Source organism: Passer domesticus, chromosome 27 (assembly GCF_036417665.1).
Source record: "Passer domesticus isolate bPasDom1 chromosome 27, bPasDom1.hap1, whole genome shotgun sequence".
In the NCBI taxonomy this organism is placed as follows: Eukaryota; Metazoa; Chordata; class Aves; order Passeriformes; family Passeridae; genus Passer; species Passer domesticus.
This window is the reverse complement of record NC_087500.1, coordinates 3,452,117-3,473,835: the sequence shown is the minus strand read 5'-3', so window position 1 is coordinate 3,473,835 and position 21,719 is coordinate 3,452,117. Positions and strand designations below refer to the sequence as shown.

At 59.9% G+C, this 21,719-nt stretch overlaps 2 protein-coding genes across 2 annotated transcripts; both read right to left on the bottom strand.

Moving 5' to 3' along the window:
* Positions 1-9,778: 9,778 nt before the first annotated feature.
* On the bottom strand, positions 9,779-14,529 carry DHX58 (DExH-box helicase 58). Its single transcript, XM_064400063.1, has 12 exons — positions 14,078-14,529; positions 13,800-14,001; positions 13,523-13,713; positions 13,225-13,341; positions 12,890-13,016; positions 12,628-12,810; positions 12,288-12,544; positions 12,042-12,191; positions 11,644-11,805; positions 10,862-11,052; positions 10,599-10,695; positions 9,779-10,324 (listed from the first exon to the last, which is right to left on the bottom strand). Exons 1-12 carry the CDS (start codon positions 14,243-14,245, stop codon positions 10,145-10,147), a joined length of 2,025 nt encoding a protein of 674 aa, XP_064256133.1. The 5' UTR covers positions 14,246-14,529; the 3' UTR covers positions 9,779-10,144.
* Positions 14,530-14,656: 127 nt separating this feature from the next.
* On the bottom strand, positions 14,657-21,497 carry KAT2A (lysine acetyltransferase 2A). Its single transcript, XM_064400057.1, has 18 exons — positions 20,985-21,497; positions 20,177-20,300; positions 19,771-19,916; positions 19,331-19,420; positions 19,017-19,198; positions 18,614-18,805; positions 18,420-18,526; positions 18,186-18,293; positions 17,963-18,099; positions 17,619-17,827; positions 17,422-17,548; positions 17,093-17,203; positions 16,860-17,003; positions 16,493-16,607; positions 16,365-16,401; positions 16,167-16,230; positions 15,879-15,963; positions 14,657-15,666 (listed from the first exon to the last, which is right to left on the bottom strand). Exons 1-18 carry the CDS (start codon positions 21,210-21,212, stop codon positions 15,473-15,475), a joined length of 2,400 nt encoding a protein of 799 aa, XP_064256127.1. The 5' UTR covers positions 21,213-21,497; the 3' UTR covers positions 14,657-15,472.
* Between the last annotated feature and the right edge of the window lie 222 nt (positions 21,498-21,719).

The window sequence follows — 21,719 nt, the reverse complement described above, 5'->3', positions numbered from 1 at the left end:
TCCAGCTGCCAGGGAGGGGGAAGCCAGGAGCAGAGAGTCCCAGTCCGAGCTCCTCCTGGCTCTGGAGACCCTGGAACACAAGCAGGTGGCCCAGCAGCAGCAGCAGATCCCTCCTGTCCACACCAGGAGTCCCCTTTCCCTGCTGCTGTCAGAGTCAGGTCCCCAGGAGCAGCAGTGGCACCACTGAGCCTTGTCCTGGCTCACCATAAATCACTTGGGGTTTTCAGAGCCCTTTTGCCAGAGCTCAGTGCATTTGTTTGCTGTGCCATCTGATTTTCACAATGTAGGATGGTTTTTTCCCCTCTCTATAAATAATTACAGGCGCTCTAATGGATCTCAAGCTTTACTGTACCTTGGCTGTCAGGAGCCAGATGATGATGGTACAGCCTTCTTCTCCAAGGAGCTGAGGCAGGGCTGGGACTTCTCCACACCTTTTTCATCTACTTTAACCCTTTCAGCCTCATCCTGATGTGGGAATGTGCCCCCTGTTGATGGAGTGACTAAATTAGCTTTTGCCTCACTTTTATTTGAGCTACAAATTAGAAATTAAAGATGTAGAATTTGAGAATAAACAGCTTAATCCTGCCTCCAGCACAAGGCAGGGAAGGGACTGTACTCCCCTTCCAGGCAGGGGGATCAGGAAATGCAGAGATGAGGCCTCTTGGCTGACCCACAGCTCCCAGCATCCCAGCACTGGGGAGCATGGATGCATTTCTTCCCCTCCATGTGAATCTGGCTTCCCTCTTCCAAGGGCAGCCCTTCATCCCTGAAACACTGTTTGTGCCCAGACCAGGGTCACCCTCAGACACTTTGGATTGCTGCAGATATCTCCGAAGCTGAAGACAAAACTGTGAGCAAAGAGAAGGTCGTCTCCAGCTGCAGCACCCCAAAGTGCCCTGGGACAGAGCAGCAGAGGGCACAGCACATCCAGCCCCTCCACCACGCTGCAGCTGCTCACAAAATTCCTCCCCATTCTCAGTCCTGCACAGCAGTTTTGTGCACTTGAAGAAGCAGAAATGAGCCCCTGAGGAAGCAGGATTGGGAGCTGCCAGGAGGGAGGGAGCTGTGAGGGAACGGGCACTGCCAGGAAGGAACGGGCACCGTCAGGGCAACGCTTCCTCTTTCTTCATGTTTTGGAGCTCAGCAGCTCTGCTTTCAGTAAGCAGGGAGTTTTCCAATCAGAGCAATGTTCTCCATGCTTTGGCAGCTCTGACATGACACGCAGGGAGGTGCTGGCACTGCCCAGGGACACTGGTGCCACCTCTCCAGTGGGACAGGTGAGGGCAGGGGTGACAAGCTGTCCCAGACGTGATGCTACTGAGACATTGCCAATCCCAAACGTGGACCCACAGGAGCCCAGGGAAGGGGGACCCCTCCTGCAGCACCCACTGGGGTCCCACAGCATGGCTGGGTCAGTGCCCAGCTCTCAGGAGCAGAGCTATGCCCTGGCAGGGCCAGCACTGGCAGAACTCAGCTTTCTGCCTACAGCACGCCATGGGAGACAGGTGGGCAGAGGAAAGGCCGTGCTCGGGGGCCAAGCCAGCCGAGGAAGGTGGGTATGGGGTGATCAGGCCCAGCCGCACTTTCCAGGAAGGCTCTCTGGCTCCTGTGCCCTGCCAAGCTGCTCCCGCAGCTGCCGTGGCCGTTCAGCAGCTGTTGAGCTGTAATTGCTCATTGAGTCATAATTTATTTTTTTTTTCCCAGTGAAAGCAGCACTGTCAGGGAATTAAAATCTTTTCAAAAGCCCATAAAGATTTCATAAACGTTTCAGAGCCAGATCAGGGGGGGGTTTAGCACCTTCACAGCCAGGATCCAGGGAAGGCAGTGAGGGGAGCAGCAGTGGAACGCCTGACAGCTGTAACTGGTTAAAGGAGCAGCAGCACTGGGCAGAGCAGCCCACAGGGAGCTGAGTGAGGCTGCGCTGCCCTGCTGCAGCCTGCACAGGGCACGAGCTGTCCCCAGCCCCCAGCCTGGCTGCAGGGGCCCAGCTGGGCTCAGGGTGCTTCAGTTCACCTTGACTGCCACGACACGCTGCTGACGTGGCTTGTGGGGTGCTGGGGTGTGACACCACAGCAGCTCCAGACTCCAGGAGAGCAAAAAGGTGAGCGTGGGGAGTGCAGCTGCACCAGCCCCAGCGTCTTGGCTCTCATCTGCTTCTCATCAGCTCAATTAGCAGTGACCCAGCTCTGGCCAGAGGGGACATCCAGCCCCACAGGCAGTGTGGGTGAGGGCACTGACCCCACAAACACCCATTTGAATTCACACGAGCCTGAGGTGCCTCAAAAGGAAAGCTTTGCACTCTGGAGAAGCTGTTGTAAACATGGAACAAGGTTTTCCACTGCTGCATCCCTTCCCACACGAGCAGGTGTTTGCAGGTGACGGAGGAGCCACGTTCCCAATGCAGCCCCTGCACCAGCCTGGGCACCTGCTATTTTTAGTGTGAGCTGCCTTTGAAGGTCTCTGTGAGCTCTGCAAAATATCTGGGCCAGGCACATGCAGGTTCCACAGCACCACTCTGCCACAACATGATTATCAAGGAAGGAATTGGGGATGCTGAAGGAACCCAGCAGGGACCCACGTGCCTTGAGGGATTTCATGGGGAGGAGAGGAGTGCCCACAGCCTGAGCGAGCTGGACTGAGGTTTGCACCCCAGGATGTGCACAGCTAAATCAGCAGGGGAATGTTAACCCTAAACCTAATACTAAACTTAACTCTCACCCTAATGCCAACCCTAACCCTAACCCTAATGTCAACCCTAACCCTAAACCTAACCCTAACCCTAACTCTAAATCTAACCCTAACACTAAATCTAACTCTAAACGCCACCCTAACTGTAACCCTAACCCTAAACTTAACTCTAAATCCAACCCTAAACCTCACCCTAACCCTTAACCTCACCCATACCCTAACCCTAACCCTAATGCTAACCCTAAACCTAACCCTAAACCTAAACCTAACTCTAAATCTAACCCTAACACTAAATCTAATCCTAAACCCCACCCTAAACCTTACCCTCACACTAACCCTAACTCAAACCTTAAACCTAACTCTAAATCTAACCCTAACTCTAAATCTAAACCTAAACCTCACCCTAACGCTTACCCTCACCCTAACCCTAACCCAAACCCTAACCCTAACCCCAACCCTAATGCTAACTCTAAACCTAACTTTAAATCTAACCCTAAACCTTAGCCTAACACTTACCCTCACCCTAACCCTAATCCTCACCCTAACCCTAATCCTCACCCTAACACTAACCCTAACCCTAATGCTAACCCTAAACCTAACTCTAAATCTAACCCTGACACTAACCCTAACCCTAATGCTAACCCTAAACCTAACTCTAAATCTAACCCTGACACTAAATCTAACCCTAAACCTCACCCTAACACTTACCCTCACACTAACCCCAACCCTAACCCTAATCCTCACCCTAATCCTCACCCTCACCCCACCCCATGGGCACGGCAGGCAGGACACCCCCATTCTCTAACTGGGGTGCAGAAATGAGAGCACAAAGGGCTCCGAGCTGAGCTGAGCCCCCATTTGGGCACCCATGGGTGCAGGAACTCCCCCACAGCTGTGGGTATGAAGGAGGGACCCCCAGCCCTGCTCCTGGAGCCTCTGGCCCCAGCAGAGCTTGGAGAGGCACCTGAGCAATCATTCACTGTTAGGGAGAGGCTGCTGTTGTTTTATGGCCGTCGTTATTTCCTTCCCATTGTAACTTTTAATTAAAACCTACAGAAGGCCGATAACTGCTCCCTCTGCATAATTGCAGGGAGTAAATTTTATTATATAGGAAAGTGGTTTTTAATTTTTAATGGACTTATTTTTAAGGAAGAGCAACACTTTGGAGGGATCTGTGAGCCCCAGTAACATTAGCAAAGGCGAGAAGAGGAACAAAGATGGGTTTATTACCTGTTCCCCATAAAACTGTTATTTTAGGGGAGTTTTGTGCTTCCTCCTAATGAGAGATGAATTGCACCAGCTTCATTTGCTGTAGGAGGAAAATTAAAATGAAACTGATAAGAGCCCAGCCTCTAGCTCCTGACTTACCTCCCAATTATAAATGAAAGCTCACAGGCATTCCAGAGATGGGGCTTGATGTCTACATTAATTATAAATAAATTATCTACACTTAATGTTTAAATGAAATTTCAGATAAAGCTTTATATTTAGAGGAGTGTTGCATCAGTGCATAAATATTTATGCAAGGAGTCTGGGCGAAGTGCGGCTGCCTCAGCGTGACGTGGCAGCAGAGCTGGAGCAGGGAGCCTTGCCTGGGTCTTGGGAGAAAGTGGCACTGAGCCCACCAGGAGGGGAACAGGACAGCCCTAAACCTGCCCCTCCACTGGGGTTTGGAGAGGGGAGGTGATGGGGCACTCTGGGCACGTGTCAGCTGTCAGAGCAGCAGCCCACGGCCAGGGAGGATGGTGACAGTGACAATCCTCCGTGCTCTCATCTTTCTCCACCCTCCAGACCTTGTGGCAGTGTCCCACAGGACCTCTGAGGCACGTGGTGCCAGGGCTGGGGTGAGCCTTTAATGCAGCCAGAGTGGAGGAGGAGAAATCTGAGAGGCCCAGCTGAAAGCTGTGTGGAAGAACAGTAAGGGGGGACAAACAAAACTGATGGAAATTGTTCAGCCCCAGTCACTTGTGAAGGAGTCCAGATGAGGCCCAGGCAGGATCCTGCATCCTGAGGTGGGAGATCATCCCTGGGCACACAGAGAGCTGCCTGTGCCCACACTCCTGGCCAGCCCAGGGATCTGCTTCATGCCATGAAGATCTGGGATGCAGCAGCTTTCCAGGGCCGTGAATGCATTTGTCTGGTTTCTTTCTGATGCCTGAGACAGAGCACCCCTGTCAGGAAGAACATCCCTGTAAGGGAGAACCTCCTGGCCAGGGCAGAGCATCCCAGCCAAGGGGGACATCCCAAGGGAGATGTTCCATTTGCCAAGGAAAATATCCCAGCCAGGAGAACCTCCCGGCCAGGAGAACATCCTTGCCAGTGCACTCATGACCCACCAGCGAGGGCTGAGCAGGCAGAGCCGGGCACAGTTGGCCCAGGAATTTCAGCAGGGTCACCTTTGGTATCGCAGCACTGCACAGTCCTTGCTCTGCAATGGGAGCAGTATCTCATTTCTTCCTCAATTAGCTCCTGATTATCAGTGTCCCAGGGCCCCTTTCCAGTCTCTGTTTAATGCACCATTAATAATTCATTTCTCAGATAGCAGGAACGCAGCGCGAGGTTGGGGCTTTGTGACTAATAAGTACCAGAGCAACCCTCATCTCCAAGGGACAAATGAAGGCAACAAAAATAAAGTGGAAGAATCAAAGATAACATGTTTTGTGGCCTTTAATCAAACGCTGCATTACGGGTTTGATTACTCAGGTGGAGAACACACGACCACGCTCATCATCCCCATCCCACCGCCTTCCCTGGCACAGAGGGAAATCGAGGCACCTCGAGTTCACACTAGGGCTGCCCTCCTGCCAGGGTTAGAGGTTTAGGTACAAAGTAGAGCTTTCCTCAAGCTGGAAAATCCCAGGAGCAGGTTTCCCGTGGCCCAGCAGAGGCAGCGCTGTCGCTGAGGAGCTGCACGCACGCTGGCAGCTGCACATTAAGTGTGACGGGTTCCTGACAGATCCAATTATAAAGCCAAGTCTCAGCAGAATCGCAGCCCTAAGATTTAGTGCATGAAATTTTTGTTTGGGAGTTTTCAGCTATTGCGGCTTGTGCCAGGGGGTCCCTGCAGGCCCCAGGCTGTGCCAGCACCTGCCAGCTGTGCCTGGGTTTTACCCCACTGTGCTGCATCCCCTGCCTGCCACGTCCTGCCAATTCCCAGCCCAAATGGTCACCTGAAAATGGCAAGAAGGAGAGTGGCCACCCCAAGCAGCACTGAGAAGGGAGGAGTGCAGCCCCCCTGCTCCTCTGCCCCACAGGGACGTGCCCTGGCCCAGGGACCGTCCCTGCCCCTGCAGGGGTCACACACGGGCTATGGGCTGTAAATCACTTGACTCCAGGAGCTGAGGATCTGCCCAGGCCTTTCCACACAGCCCTAGGATGGTATTTTTAGCCCTTTCCTAGAAAAACAAGGTGGGCATGTGTGATGGTCTTGTTCTCAGCTGACCAGGGACTTGGCTGCCCTGGGAATGTTCCTCAGAGGAAAGCAGCCAAGAAACCTCCAGGGACTAAAGGATCTGGGCCAGTGAGGACACAGGGATGTGAGTCCAGCTGCTCCCACAGCGCTTTGGTCTGAAGAGAAGTCAAGTCTCTTTGCCAGGCATGGGGCTGTGGTGCTCCAGCCAGTGCTGCACGAGCTTGTTCTATCAAAACCCCGGGATTAGGGGTTTTTTTTCCCCACTTTTTCTAAGTGGCTGAGAGCACAGGGTTGTGCCCCAGTGCTGACGGGGCACCCTGAGATCACAGGTGGGCACTAGGGTTGGGATGAAAGCTGGCAGCCTGCAGCACTGCTGCTATCAGAGCAGAGCAGCATCACCATTCCCTGGCTCGGGAGCCCAGGAGCTGTTGGGGAAGCAGATTTGCCTTTACATCAGCGAGGCTGCTCCATCCTCTGCCATCCACAGCTGAGCCCAGGCTGGCAGGAGCAGCCATAAGGATGGTGCCAGGGGGCTCGGTGACTGTGGGGGGCTGGAGTCTCCCCAGTCCTGGCTTTTGGACCCTCCTGGGGACACCCAGTGGAGGGCTGCAATCTTTCCCAAGCTGGGATGGCTCCTTTGCACGGGCTGGTGGCATCCACACCGGGCACAGCGGGCACCTGAGTGCCAAGCAGCAGGGGCACCTCCCTGATTCCCCCGGGCTGGGCAACCCCTGGTTTTGCCATCCCCATGCCCTGGGGACGTGCCCGCTGTGCCACTGGCTCGGCTGGCATCACACACCACACGCCAGGGAGCTGTTTGAACTCAGCAGAATAAACCCACACTGATTATGTTTCCTGCCTCCCGGTCGGGGCGCGAGGGAGATTGTTTGATGCTAATCCCCTTGTTTAATCCGGCAGCATCCTGACATGCGAACAGGCAGGATTAACTCCGCCGGGACCCGGGGGACGCGCGGGGCTGCCGCGGGACCGGGACACCCCGCACAGAGAAACAACACGGGGAGAGGGCTTCTGCCTTTTGGGATCGAATTCCTCCACCAAAAGGACTTTTCTGAAGGCTGGAATTTCCCCTGGTTCAGAGAGGGGAACTCCAGCTGTCCCAGCAAAGGCCATCTCGGGGTCTGGAGGAGATATTGTGCAAGAGACAGATTTTCGGATGTGCCTGGGAAGCAAAATTCAGTCCCCATCCCCCTCATGCAGGATGCTACCGGACTCCTGCTGCTCCTCCTGCTGCTGCCCGAGCCAGGAACACGAAGCAGGACGGAGCCAGCCTCAGGCAGGCCCCCAGCCCCAGGCATCTCTGTGACAAAGGTGTCTGGCTGGTCCTGCTTCGGCTGCTCTGTGCCCTCCTTGCCGCAGATCTGCCCCGGATTTCAAATATCCATTTGCCTGACTTTATCTTTCAGCCCCGGTTCTCATTATTCCTCTCTGTGCCAAGTTAAAGAGCCCTTCAATACGCAGCAGTTTTCTCCCCAGGAAGACTCGCAGGCTGTAATCAAGTCACATCTCAGCAGGCTGAGCTGAGTCCCACCAAACTCCACCCTGGGGAAAGGGCTGACCTGAGGCGCTGCCAGGTGGAGGAGCCAGAGGTTTTCCAGCTGGTGCCTTGAGAGGGGAATCAGAGCTTTCTGACGCACTGATGACAAATGAAATGAGCTGTGAAAAATAAATTGCTGCGTTGCCCCGGCTCTGCGAGCACACCCGGGGGTGCTGGGGCAGGAGGGCACAGGCACTCCTGGGGCTGTGCCCATCCTGGCAGCCCGTGGGCAGACAATCCCCATCTCCCAAGCTCCTTCAGGGTGTTTCTGCCAGCAGAACTTGCTGCAGCAGCTGTTTGCTGCGGGGCTCATGGTGCCCATCTCTGCTTGCAGGCAGCGAGTCGTCATGGCTGCAACATAAGTGGAGCTGAGATAAGCAAAGGTGCTTCGAGCCACAGACTTTTTTCCAGCCTGGGGATTTGGCCTAGCTCTGAAGGATGCCAGTCCTGAAGGATGCTGGCTCAGGAGGATGCCAGCCCTGAAGGACACCGAGCAAGGTCACAGCTCTGATTGCTGCAGCTCAGCTGCTCCCTGCTGCCAGGCCCAAGGTGACCGAGCCCCTGGGAAGGAGAAATCAGATGCAGCTGATGTTAAAGCAGGGATGCAGAGGGGAGAATGACCAGAGGATGGATACAAACCCACTTGCAAAACCCACAGAGACTCACAGTGCTGTCCTGGCCCTGTATCCCATAAAGTCAGCTTGCACCCCCTCAAAAAGGGGCAAGTTTTAGAGAAATCCTGGTTTGGGGCTGTCCCAAAAGGACAGACAGATCTGCCGGGGTTGGTGAGAGGTTGCACCACCCAGTGCTGTGGGCACCCACTGGGCTAACTCACAACCTGAATTCTCCAAGCACAAATCAGGGCAATTGGAGCTGAGCAAAACGCTCTGGAGTCCCTGCGGGAGGGATCCTGCCTGGGGAGCGGGAGGAGAGGCCATCCCAGCCCACAAGGAGCTGCAAATAACTCCAACGCCCTCATTACCCAGTTTCTGATGCACAGGAGTGTGGTTTCCCCGGGGCCATGCCCACCTGAGAGCGGGCTCTGTGTGCCTGACACTGCGGGAGCCTCTGGTGCCCTGCACATGTCCTTGTCCTCCTGCAGCATCCCCGGGACCTGCCGAGCATCCCCGGGGCGTCCCCGGGCCAGCAGCAACACGTGTGCCAGGGTCCCGCGGGGAAGGGACACGCGTGGAGCCGCAGGTGTGAGCGCTGCAGCCCCCTGGACTCGCCGGAGCATCCCCCAATTCCCCGGGCATCCCCCGGTGACACGGGCATCCCCCAGTACCCCCCGGATCATCCCCCAGTTCTCTGAACATTCCCCGGTTCCCCGGGCATCCCCCGGTCCCCTCGGATCATCTCCCCGGTTCTCAGAACATCCCCCAGTTCCACGGGCATCCTCTGGTACTCGACGGATCATCTCCCGCTTCCCAGAACATCCCCCGGTCCCCCGGGATCTTTTCCCGGTTCCCCGAACATCCCCCGATTCCACGGGCATCCCCTGGTCCCCTCGCATCTTTTCCCGGTTCTCCGGATCACCTCCCGGTTCCCCGAACATCCTCCGGTTCCCCGAACATTCCCCAGTTCCCCAGGCATCCCTCGGTCCCCCCGGATCGTTTCCCGGTTCCCCGGGCATCCCCCATCCCGGTCCGGGGCTCCCTCCAGCGGCCGGCGGCGGGGCAGCACGGGCAGTCCGGGCTGCGCACCCGGTACCGAATCCCGCGGTACCGAATTCCGCGGTACCAAATCCCCCGGTACCCAATCCCTTGGTACCGAATCCCGCGGTACCGAATCCCCCGGTACCGAATCCCCCGCCCCAAAACCGGCCCAGTCCTGGCCCGAGCCTGGTCCCCGCTCCTGCCACAAGGGCGCTCCCAGGTGAGACCGAGGGGACACGCAGAGCCCCCCAGGGACCCCTGGGGCTGCCCCAGAGGGGTTTCGGCTCCTTCTGAGCCTCGGGAGGGTTCGGGTGGGTGACACGGGGCACTCAGGGCACTGTCTGCGGGTGGGGTGGGGCCGGGCAGCCTCACAGGCTTCACTGTCCCCTGGGTTCTGGCTCTGGGGCCGTGTCCCCCCTCGAAGCCTCCTGTACCCAACCAGCTCTTGCCACGAGTGATGCAGCCACGCTGCCCCTTCAGTCTAGCCTGTGTGTTTTAATGGAGACCCATGGAGTTCATAAAGCAGAGTGGAGAAGCACTGGGCTGTGTCCTGGACCCACAGAAAGGGATGGTTCTCCTGGCAGGGCTGTGGACAAGGCAGCAGCATGGGGAGCAAGGAAGGGTTTGGGTGGTTTTCAACCCCAGCATCTCATCCTTCCTGCATGGGTGCAGCAAAGCTCCTTCAGCTCCAGCTTGGGATGGGCTGTTGGGGCTCAGATCAGCAAGGAAGAGAGGAGTGAGCCATGGCTCTCTGTCCAAGGGTCAAGGAAGCTTCCCCTCTTCATGCAGCACCCTGAAAACACCCTGTGAAAACTCTTCTGAACAGAGGCCGTGCTAGAAGGACAGGCTGTAGGTGCCAGAGCAGTACTCCAGGTAGTCAAACGCCTTGATGGGGAATGTCACAGCACCCCACTTCTTGTACCTCCTCTTTTCTGCTGGTGTCTCCACCACGAAGTTCTTGATGCAGAGGATAGGCAGCTTCACCTGCCGGTACAGCATCTCCATCCCCCAGTCCTGTATGACAGGGAGGGGACATTACCCGAGGCACACAGAGTGTCCCCAGGCTGCAGGGCCACAGGCAGGGGACAGCTCAGAGTGAGAAAGGGATGATTTGAGACCCAAGGCATGTCCCAAGGCATGTTCCTCCTCTGGAGACAGCCTGTGCCCATGTCCCACAGCACACACATGACACAGGCATGTGCAGCTGTGAGCTGGGGCACAAGGCACAGCCCTTCCTGTCCCTCCAGCTCTGGCTGGGCTGCAGGCACAGGGGAATTGTGGTGCTCACCTGGCTGCACTCTTTGCAGGAAATGCGGCAGCCGGGCTCCCAGTCCTTGAAAGTCCTCTGGAACTGTATTTTCCCAGAGGAAACTCTGTAATACGACCTGGAGGGAAGGGGCCACCAGACAGTAAGGATGATGGTGCAGGGGACACAAACAGGTGCCCCACAGTCAAACAAATCTGCAATCTCCCTGTGCCGAGATCCCTGACAAAGAGCTGGCAGCAGGCTGGTGCTACCCTTACCCCTCTGCCTGCTCACGAGCCTCCTACCCGAATTTGGGGTTGATGTTGACGTGGTGCATGCCCTCCACGGTGCGGATGTCGCTGCCCCGGCACACGGCCCTGTTGCAGTTGATGCAGTACAGCTGAACAGCAGCGGGGTCGTGCAGCTGCCGCCGCTCGCTGATCCTGGCCTCCCTCATCAGCCAGCTGGCCACGGCCACCCGCTGCAGCTCCTGGATCTGGGGGAGTGGTGGTGCATTTTAGTTACGTGGTAGGCTCTGTCTCACCCCTCAAAATGTACGGTTTAGTCCAAGCTGTGTTCCTGCCCTGAAGTCTCATGTGTCTGTAACACCACTGGCCCAAGTCTTGTTCTGTGCCCACTTTGAATTTCTCTCTTAAGCTGTGTGAGGTGGACCAGACTCTCTCTTGGCCCTTCTCTCCCCCTCCCTCCCCCTTCCCCCCTTCTCCCTCAATAACCATGTTGCTCCTGGTGGTGGGACCCCCAAAAAACCCTCACCTAATCAGCACCCTCAGAAGCCACGTGGAGTCTCCTTGCCTGCCTGCTGCTACCAGCCAACACACAGCTTGGGGAGCCCCCCAGATTAACCCAAACAGCAGGGGACAGGGGTCAGCACAGGACAGATGGCACACACAGCAAGGTCCATGGCTACCAAGGGATGCATCAAGCACAGAGCAGGACAGGCAGGGCAGGACGGGCACACGCTGGCCCAGGCCCCTCACATGGCCCCATCCCAGGATCTGGTGTTTCCCTGAGACACAGCAAGAGCTGCCTGGCCCTGCCAGTGCCCACAGCAGCACCCAGTGCCCACCTTTTGGAAGTACTCCTGCTCAGGCATGGCTTGCACGGCCTGGATCGCGCTCTTCATGAGCTCCACCAGGTCCTCGTTGAGCAGCTCTCGGGTCACCTCCCTGGTGTTGGCTTTGGCAAGGACAGAGTAGACACTGTTCTCAGCACGGGCACGGCCCCGGGCCTGCAGGGCAAGGTCCAGATGTTGCAGTCAACAGAAGAGGGACACAGCCAACCCTTCTGTGCCACCCTGTGAGGACAAAACCACCTCCACCCTCCCCTGCACCTTGCCAAGGAAAGGTTCTGCCAGGGGCTGGGCTCATCCCCGAGGAGCTGCCTGCAGGGAATGCAAGAGCCCCCATGTCCCACCCCCGTGGCTTTGGGGGATCCTGGCAGGGCCAGAGGGAGCCTGGGCAGCACCTGCATCATGGCAATCTCGTTGGTCATCAGCCCGTAGCGGACCACGATGTTGCACTCGGGGATGTCCAGGCCCTCCTCGGCCACACTGGTGGAGAAGAGCAGGTTGAGGGCTCCCTGACGGAACTGCTTGATCACATCCTGCTGCTCATTCTGGGTAGACAGGGGGGTGGGTGGTGTTTCGGGGCTCTGAGACCCCCAAAACGTGCACAGTGGGGTGGGTGCAGTTCCTGCCCACCCTGCACTCACCTGGGTCATGTGCCTGGTCTGGTTGCTGTAGCCGGCGCCGGTGAGGACGGCGGCCCTGATGTGCTGCCCACGGAGCGTGGCCGTGGTCTGCAGCCAGCTGAGCAGGCTGTGGGCACTCTGCCTTGTCTTGGTGAAGACGATGCCACGAGAAGTGCCCAGGGGCTGAAAGTGCTCACGCAGGATCCCCTCCAGCTTGGCCAGCCTGGGGTTCTCATAGCGGTGATCCCCAGCAAGGGCCTGCAGGCTCGCCCTGTTCTCTGCACAGGTGATTGGGGTGTCAGGGACACTCCCTGCACCCCAAATGCAGCCAGCATCACCCCCCTCCACGCCCCTCTGTTACCCTCAAAGGTGGCAGTGAGGAACTGCTCGGTGGGGTCCTTCTTATCCCTCTCAGTGCTGTAGAACTGCTGCAGGCACTGGAAGGCGTCGAGCATCCTCACGGTGTCGTTGATCAGCAAAGCGTCGTTGTACTTGCGCAGGTGCAGGGCGCACACGCGCGTCTTGCGACAAAACATCTCTGCAGCTGGCAGGGCAGGGGACACGGCTGTCACAGCCTGGCCCCGCGGCTCGGCCCTGCCACGCCCAGCCTGCCACGCCCTCACCTGTCTTCTCCAGCTCCACAATGCGCTGCTCGTAAATCTGCGTGCCAAAGTCCCGCGGGAAATCCGGCTTCTCCATGAACTGCTGGATCTGCACCATCACCTTCTTCAGCTGATCACCAAAGGGGTCCTGGGAGCAGAGAGGGGCTCAGAACCGAGGAATTGTGGCTGCTTGCATGGTGGGACCCAGACAGTCGCAGGATCCCCCAGCAGCAAAGCTCTGGGTCAACTGATTAATCACTCCGAGTGAAGCAGATGAAGGCCCCTCACCAGCAGGGCTTGGGGGTCTCATCTTCCACCCAGCGAGCACCCCATGGCTCTGAGCAGCCACCCCTCACCTGCACTCTCTCCTGGCACAGGTCATACTGCTTCTTGGGTTGGGGGACGTGGCTCTGCAGGTGCTGCAACTCGTCCTGCACCGATGTGATCTTCTCGGTGTCCAGGTTGGCACAGATCTGAGAGGGAAAGACCCTGCTTCCACCCCGAGCCCAGCTGCCCAGGACAGTGCAGTCTGGGGATGACACCTCCAAGCTGCCCAGCACCCACACACCTGGGCATCAACTCCCATCCCGAGGAACAGCCTGCTGAACCCCAGGGGAAGCTGTGCTGAAACAGGGCAGGGGGCACAGGACGCACCTGCAGGATGTGCTCCACAGCTCCCTCAAAGGATGTTGCCCCCCCAGTGCCAGGGGATGCCGTCAGCCCCAGGACCTGTGGCAGGTCGTGCTGCCCACCGAGCTTGCGCTGGAGGTATCTCAGCATGATCTTGTTGTAGACGGCGTCCTTGTGCGTGTGGTGGCACTCGTCTATCACCAGCAGTGAGAAATCTGCTCCAGGCCAGGGAGGGGAGCGGGGTGAGATGGTTGCTCAGCTCGGGACTCAGCCACAGCAGTGGCTGCAGCCCGGTGCCCACCTGTCAGCTCCACGTGCATGTCCTCCTCCGTGCTGACCAGGGCGTTCTGCAGAATCTGCGCCGTGCAGATGACAACGTCGCTCTTCCTCACCAGGTCGGCGAAGAAGGTTTTGTGGCTGGTGTCCCCGCTGATGGACGTCACCTTGAAGGTGTCCTGCAGCGCGTGGAACTCCTTCTCGGTGTGCTGGTCCACCAGGTGCACCTGCGCCCACAGCACCAAGCTCAGCACCCCCTGGCACCACCACCGGTGTCTCCGCGGTGCCGGGGCAGGGCAGCACCTTGTTGACAAGCACGGCCACCTTTGCGCCCCGCCGGCTCTCCAGGTGTCGCCGGCAGACGTGCACGGCCACGCGGGTCTTGCCGGCTCCCGTGGGCAGCCACACGATGCTGTTGCGGCCGCGCAGGGCCGGGGCCGCCGCCTCCCGCTGGTACCCCCGGAGCTCCATTCCCCGCCGCTCCGCGCCCCGGAGCCGCCGCACCGGGAAACGAAACTGGAGGCGGCGCCGAGAGAGACGGGCGGGGCACGGGGAAGGCCCGGCAAGGGGGGGCCACGCTGGCCAAACCGAGCCGAGCCGAGCCGAGCCGCCCGCGGATTCCCCGGGAGCCCCGGCTCCGAGCTAGAACCGAAACCAAAAGCGAGTGGAGCTCCCATAGAACCTCCCCGCACCGCTGCGCCCCCGCCTGTCAACGCCCTGCACCCCAATTCTGCCCAGTGCACCCCAGCCGTCCACGGGGATCTTCGCATTCTCCCCACCCCGAGCTGTTCCTGTTCCCGTCCCCAGCACCATCCAGAATATCCCAGGCTGTCCCCACCTCGCCTACCACGCTGGGGCGAGCCCCAAGGATGGATCTGGGGCTGCACGAGGACATTTATTAAAAAAACAAACAAACAAACCAACCAATGAAAACACCAGTCAAGTGGAATGGGGGAGTGGGGGGCACAAGGAGGGGGGAGCAAGGTGGGGACAAGCAGAGGTGGCTGCCAGCCAGAGCAGAGCAGGGAGCAGAGGCCAGCACAGCACCGGGCAGCCACCCTCCCTGGCACTCAGAGGGGCAGGACTGGGGCTGGCAGCCCCCCACGGCCCAGCTGGCAGCAGGGGCAGGCTGGGAGGATGTACAGGCAGGGAAGGCAGGCCTGCCCCGGGGGAGGGAAGGGCTGACAGAGGCAGCAGGAGCTGGGCGTGCAGGGCAGAGCCCCCTGCCCAGCAGGACCCTGGCCCAGGAGCAGCACCGCTGCGGGGCTGACCCCGCCGTACATTCAGTGTGAGGGGCAGGGGCTGCCTGCAGGTGGACGGAGCAGAAACCAAAGCACTTGTGTGCCCCTGCCCTGCCACAGGGAGTCAGGGCAGAAGGCACGATCCCAGGTAAGGGGGGTGCACAGGGGTCAGGGGGCTCCCCCTCCCCAGGCAGAGGCAGGAGCTCAGTGCTGTCCCTACCCTGGGCAGATCCTGATGAGGCAGCTCCAATTCCCTAGGAGAGGCAGCCAGAGCACCTCAAGGATAAAAGCACCACCTCCCCAGCCCCTGTGGCTCCCCAGGAAGGAAAGCCCAGCTCCCCAGGCTGCTCAGCAGCACCAATCCCTCCAGCAGAGAAAGAGTGGGGCTGGATCCCACAGGAGCCCCGTCTCTCCCACGGCAGGGCCGGTGGCCACAGCAGATCCAGGCCAGCCCCCTCTACTTGTCGATGAGCCCCCCCTCCTTGAGCTTGAAGTAGAAGAACTTCTCGAGGGTGTTGGCACACTTGCAGTAGTCGCTGTCGGGCGGGTTGTACTCGCGGCAGTTGGTGATGATGCGCTGCAGGTCGGCGATGAACAGCTTCTTGGTGACGTAGTAGCGGTTCTTCAGCCGCTCCGTCATGGTCTTCAGGTCTGCACGTGGCACAGGTCAGGGCCCCTCCCCAGGTTTCTGCACCCCCCAGCCACTGAGGTGGATACCAGCCATGTGTCTCAGCTCACCCCTCCCTCACTCTGGGCTCCCACCGCCCCAAACATGATCCCCAGCACAGAGCCCACGATTAATGTGGGGTTCTCAGCCCCCTCTTCTGCAATCCTGTCCTGGGGGGCTGCACACAGCAACCTACCAATGGGGAAGCGGATGATCTCGTAGTAGTCTGGTGCCTCTGACTTCTTCACTGGCTCCATGAAGGGCCACGCACTGGGGTGGGTCTGGGGAGAAGTGGGGGGCAGTTGGAGCAATGAACACACAATCCTTTTCTGCTCCAGCACCCTGGGGTGCTGCTCCCCGCACACCTGGGTCACCCCAGCAGTCCCCAAGGGCAAAACCCTGTACAGCCCACCCCAAGGGAGGCAGCTCTGAGGGCTGTCAGGTGGACAGGCACCCCAGAGTGAGGGTCCTTTCCTGCCCACACCTTGATCTGGGCCAGGAGGTTCTTCAGCATGTTGTAGAGCTGGTCCGGGTCCTTCAGCTCCTTCCTGCAGGACAAAGCCAGTGCCCATCAGCCTCTCTCCACTCCAGGGCCAGGAAAACACCAAGACTGAGGCACAGCCCGAGCTGAGCCCCCAGCCCTGCTGCAGCAGATCTACCCCCACCCCCATGCAGCACTCACCCCTTCTCCTTCCCCAGCGGTTTCCATCCTGTTTCTCCTGGAAGACAAGTGTCAGTGTCACCATGTCTGCGCTGCAGCCATGGGGAGGGAGGACAGAGCCCTCCTGCCAGAGCCCTGCCAGGACTCACGGATGCCAGGCACGCTCTCGATGGGGATCTGCCGCACGCCCTCCTTGAAGCAGGTCAGGCCCGGGTAGACTTTGCGGATCTGCGCCTGTTTCCTCTCAATCAGCTTCTTGATGATCTGCAGGGAATGGGGGTTGGAAGGGTGCAGAGGAGTGGGGGCTGCAGGATGCTCCAGGGAGCCACACTGTGATGTGGGACCCCACAAACCCACCGTGCAGGACCAGAGACAACCCCAGCCAGTGTCAACGCCACCAGTGCCCCCTCGCTGCCCTGCAAGTCTGCTCTCAGCGCCAGCACAGCCCCACGCCTCTCCTCTGCTTTTGGGGGTGGCTGGCAGTCACCTACCCTTGTGCCCACCCCTGGGCCATACCTCCTTCTGCTTCTTGATGATGTGTGAAAGCTCGGTGTAGGGGATGCGGGGGTTCAGCTCACACTCCATCAGGGTCGCCCCCTCGTAGTCCTTGATGTACCCCAGGTAGCGGCTCTTGGGGACCTTGATGTCCTTGGAAAAGCCCTAGGAGAGCAGGGCAGGTGGGAGGGGGTAGGTGGGAGGAGGCAGGTGTGCAGCAGAGCTGGGAGCAGCTCCCAGGGAAAGGAGCCCACCTGCTTTTTGAAGTAGCCGATGGCGTACTCGTCTGCATAGGTGAGGAAGTAGAGGATGTTGTGCTTGATGTGGTACTCCTTCAGGTGGTTCATCAGGTGCGTCCCATAGCCCTTGGGGAAGTACCATGAGACAAAGACCCCCCCAGGCAGCCCCAGCTGGGATAAACAACCCCCTCCCACCCACGCAAAGGGCAGCTGGAAGATGAGCAACTACCACAGCTTGGGGCTGGCCAGTGCCAAGCAGGTTTGGCTGCCCAAGGGGCTACACCAGCTACAGAGAGACCACCCTGCCCACGCCAGGATGCGTGTGCCCACCCGCCTGCTCTCACCTTCACTTGCTCATTGGAGGTGACAGCACAGAAGACAATCTCCGTGAAGCCTTGGGTAGGGAACATGCGGAAGCAGATGCCCCCAATCACTCGTCCATCCTTGATCAGTGCCAGGGTCTTGTGCTTCCTGCGGGCAGCAGGGCCGAGGGTGAGGGGAGCCCCCCACACCGGCCCCCATGCACCCCCCAGCCACGCACGGGTCAAAGACGAGGCGAGTGATGTACTCCTTGGGCATGCGGGGCAGCTGGTGAGAGAAGACGTTCTGCAGCCCCACCAGCCACATCAGGATCTTCTTGTTGGATTTCTGGGAGAGCGAGTTGCCGATGACGTGGAACTCGATGATGCCGCGGCGCTCCTCCAGCCGCGCCGTCTCGTCCCGCGCCGCGTTGGCCGACAGCAGGCTGGTCTGGGGGCACGGCAGGGGGGGTCACTGACCCTGCACGCCCTCCTTCGGGGAGCCCACTCCACCCTGGCACGCTGGGGAAGCAGCTCTGTGGGACAGGGAGAGGGCTACAGGCACCCCAGCAGCTGCAGGGCATACCTCGGGGCCCAGCATGGCTGCAGGGTCCGTGATGGTCAGCATGACCTCGTTCACCAGCTCCATGGGGATGTCTCCCATGACACGGATCCGCTTGGCATCCTCCAGCGTCAGGCTCTCGGGGAGCTTCCTCTTCTCTCCTGGCACGGGAGCAGAGTGGCACATCCAGGGCTGGGAGGGACCACGGACAGTTCCAGCTTTTTGGGGTGGGCTCATGGGACCTTACCTGGCAGGGGTTCTGGGGTGCTGGTGTCCAGGCTGGTGGCCGAGCTGCTGCTGCTGAGCTTCTTGCTGAAGAGAGGAGTGGTGGGCACGGCAACAGTGCTGACTGCAGCTGCAACAGACCCATGGTGCCCACAACTGAAAATGCATCACACCACAGCAGCCCAGCCACTGCCACTGCTCTGCCACACCTTTCATCCCTCAGCCCCCAAACAGGGGGAGCTGCTCCCTGAAATACCTGGGCGAGACACCAGCTGGGCACCCTCTGCAGCTGGCACTGTGAAATCAGCCTCCCAGATCGGAGAGTTCTCACCGTAGATCTCCTCCTCCAGCATGGAGAGGAACCTGGAAGGGAGTGGCACATCAGCACCAGCATCCCAAAGGAGGAGTGCCCTCAGTGCTCCAGCAGCCGTCTCCACGCTGGGCACCTACTTGGGGAAGTGGGTGAGGATCAGTGTCCTCTTCTCTGGCACCAGCTTGTCCTTCTCCACCCGGAACTTCTCCAGCAGCTGCCGGCGGGTCACCGTGAAGATGGACTTGAGGAGGCTGCGCCCAAAGACGTGCGTGGTCTCATAGCGGGGCAGGCTGTCACAGCTCTGTGGCACGTGGCAGTAGCACAGCCACCTGTGGGACAGAACGGGCTCTGGAGATGGGGCTGGAACCAGAGACCCCAGAGCAACCATATCCCTCCTGGGAGAGTGCTGCTGGGAGCAGGCTGGATGAAGGCACGGCTGACATTCAGAAGCTTTGGCCCCACTGGGTGCCTGCTCTCCTCGTGACTGACAGTCTGGGAGACCCCAGGGTGGCTGGCTCAGTGGCCCCCTGCCCTCCTCACCTGGTGTAGTTGACCTTGTAGGTGGCCACATCGTCGTTCTGGGAGCGCTGGCGGAACTGGGACGGCGTCTCCAGCTTCCAGTAGTTGAGGCACAGCAGGAACATCTTGGAGAGCTCGTACATGGTCTGGCGCTCCTTGGGCGGCAAGTGGCTGAACTTGTACTGCACAAAATTCAGGACTCCCTGGGGAGAGGATGGGAGGGTGCCAGGGGCTGCTCTGGGCTCTTCCATGCTGCCTCCCAGAGAGGGAGGGGAGCATGCAAGAGCAGCAGAACACAGGACAAGCCATCAGGGCAGTGTTGAGAGCAGCCTCACCTGCTCAATGTTTGGTTTCTCAAAGGGAGGGCTCCCCAGGGACCCCTCGACCACGGGCTGGCTCATCTGCAGGATGCACTTCCGCAGCAGCTACAAAGACACCAACAGACACGGTCAAGAGAGTCCCAGGAACTGGATGCTCCAGGAATGGTGGAGGTGGCTGAATGCTGCCATGGGGCTGCTCCAATTTCTACAACCAGGAAGGCAGTGGTGCTGCCCTTGGAGCACAGCCATTCATCCCCTAGAACTGCCCCCTAGGGAATTCAGGGCCAGAAAGTCACTCCAGAAGAGGGTCAGTGTTCCAGGTCTCTGGGCTGTAGGATGGCTCACAGCCCCAGCTCCAGCCCCAGCTCCAACAGAGCACAAACAGTGGGACAGCAGCCCCACAATGAGCAGAAACTCTGCACAAGTCCCCCCCTGAGTGGAGCAGTGAGACATACCTTGAACAGGTAGAAATACACCTGCTTGGTGTCCGTGTCCTCCTCCTTGTGCACGGACATGAAGAGGTTCTCCACATCCACCACCATGCCCAGCAGACGGTTGATCTCCTCCTCTGAGACGTTCTCCAGGTGGGACACGTGGTCCGCTGTGCCAGAGAGAAATCCACAGTGAGAGCAGGGGAGCAGCACCACAGTGACACTGAGGGGTCAGCACTGCAGTGACACTGAGGGGAGGAGCAGCACCACAGTGACACTGAGGGGTCAGAACCACAGTGACACTGAGGGGAGGAGCAGCACCACAGTGACACTGAGGGGTCAGAACCACAGTGGCACTGAGGGGTCAGAACCACAGTGGCACCGAGGGAGCAGCAGCCCTCGCCCTGCCCAGGGGTGCCACAGGAGTTACCCAGAGCATGGCCACAGCTCCGGCACGGCTCGCTCAGGTTGGTCACTGGCTGCTGCAGGTCCATCCGAGGGGCTGTGGGGGGGTTGGGGTTCTTCCAGCCATTGCACTTGCAGGCATCGTTGGCCTGGGAAGAGGGACAGCGGTGGTCATTGCAGTGGCTGCCACCTTCTGTGGCCAAAGGATTTCCCTGGCTCCCACCCACCCCTTTTCACCCAGCCCAGCTTTTCTCAGCATCACCCACCCCCCAACACTGCCCCGTGCAGCCCCAGGACCCTGCAGCCCCTGCCCAGTGACATCCCTGGGTAACTCAGCAGCCTCTTCCTGCCCCCCTGCCTGCACACAGCCCAGCACCCCCATCCTGCACCCCATGCACATCCCAATCCCGCATCCTTTGTCCGTGGATTCCTTGCTCTCACCCTCCTGCATCCCTAAATTCCCCTCCTACACCCATAAACGTCCTTGCAGCCCCCTCCTGCATCCTCTACCCAGGTCAGCATCCCCATCCTGCATCCTTTTCCCAGGTCAGCATCCTCATCCTGCATCCCCCCTTGTGTCAGCATCCTCACCCTGCATCCCCCCTCTCATGTGAGCATCCCCATCCTTCATCCCCACCCAGGTCACCATCCCCATCCTGCATCCCCCCTCATGTCACCATCCTCATCCTCCATCCCCACCCATGCACAGCACTGGACCCCCACTCCTGCATCCCCTGCACCCCCAGCCATGCCCGTCCTTGCCTCCCCCATTCACGCCCAGCCTCAGACCCCCCCTGCCGCCCTCCGTGCCCTCCCGGTGCCGCCGTTCCCACCTTGCAAGCCGAGAACACCCCCAGCTTCTCCAGCTTCTTCCCGCGGGGGAACCCCCGCACCTGCGCCTTGCGCTGGCTCGCCCGCTGCTGCTGGCTCAGCCCGGGCCGTGCCGGGTCGCTGGACCCCGCTCCCCCGGCCGTGCCCCCGCTGGCCGCCGCCGTCCCCGCTGCCGCCGTGCCCGGGCCCGGCGGGGGCCGCCCGGGCTGCGCGGCCTCCGGCTCCGCCATGCCGGGCCCGGCGTGCGCCCCGCGCCCACTGCGCCTGCGCGCCGGGCATGCCGGGAGCTGTAGTCCGCGGGGGAGGCGGGGCCGCCATGGCGGGACGGCGCGCCCGGGGCCGGTGCGCGTCCGCCGCTGCCCCGAACGGGAGCGCAGCGCCCGCCCGGCACTGCGGGCGGCGTGCACCGTCCAGACAGGACCGAGGTCCTGCCATGATGACGCACCGCGACAGCCCCTCACGGGGCGGTGGCGAGCCGCCGGTACGCGGAGGAGCCCTCGTACCACTCCGGTAACCGGTACCACTCCGCTGACTCCGGTAAATATGGAGCATGGCCACGCCCTCTTCTCCAAACGCGGCGTGCGAGCCGCCCTCCGCCTTCTCGCAGCGGCACGGGGAGCTCCGCCCGGTACCGGCGGGGAGCTCCGCCCGGTACCGACGGGCGGCTCCGCCCGCCGGGCCGCTCCGGAGGGACCGCGCCCCCTGTCAGCGCGGGGGAAGCGGATTAGCGCCGGGCA

Coding starts and splice junctions, on each gene's coding strand:
- DHX58 (XM_064400063.1), bottom strand. CDS start 14,245: ATGGAGCTCCGGGGGTACCAGCGGGAGGCGGCGGCCCCGGCCCTGCGC. Junction 14,002..14,077: donor TGGCCGTGCTTGTCAACAAG/GTGCTGCCCTGC, acceptor CTGTGGGCGCAG/GTGCACCTGGTGGACCAGCA. Junction 12,545..12,627: donor CCTCACTGCCACCTTTGAGG/GTAACAGAGGGG, acceptor TCACCTGTGCAG/AGAACAGGGCGAGCCTGCAG.
- KAT2A (XM_064400057.1), bottom strand. CDS start 21,212: ATGGCGGAGCCGGAGGCCGCGCAGCCCGGGCGGCCCCCGCCGGGCCCG. Junction 18,806..19,016: donor TACAAGGTCAACTACACCAG/GTGAGGAGGGCA, acceptor TCTGTCCCACAG/GTGGCTGTGCTACTGCCACG. Junction 15,964..16,166: donor ACCTCCTGGCCCAGATCAAG/GTGTGGGCAGGA, acceptor ACTTCTCCCCAG/ACCCACCCCAGTGCGTGGCC.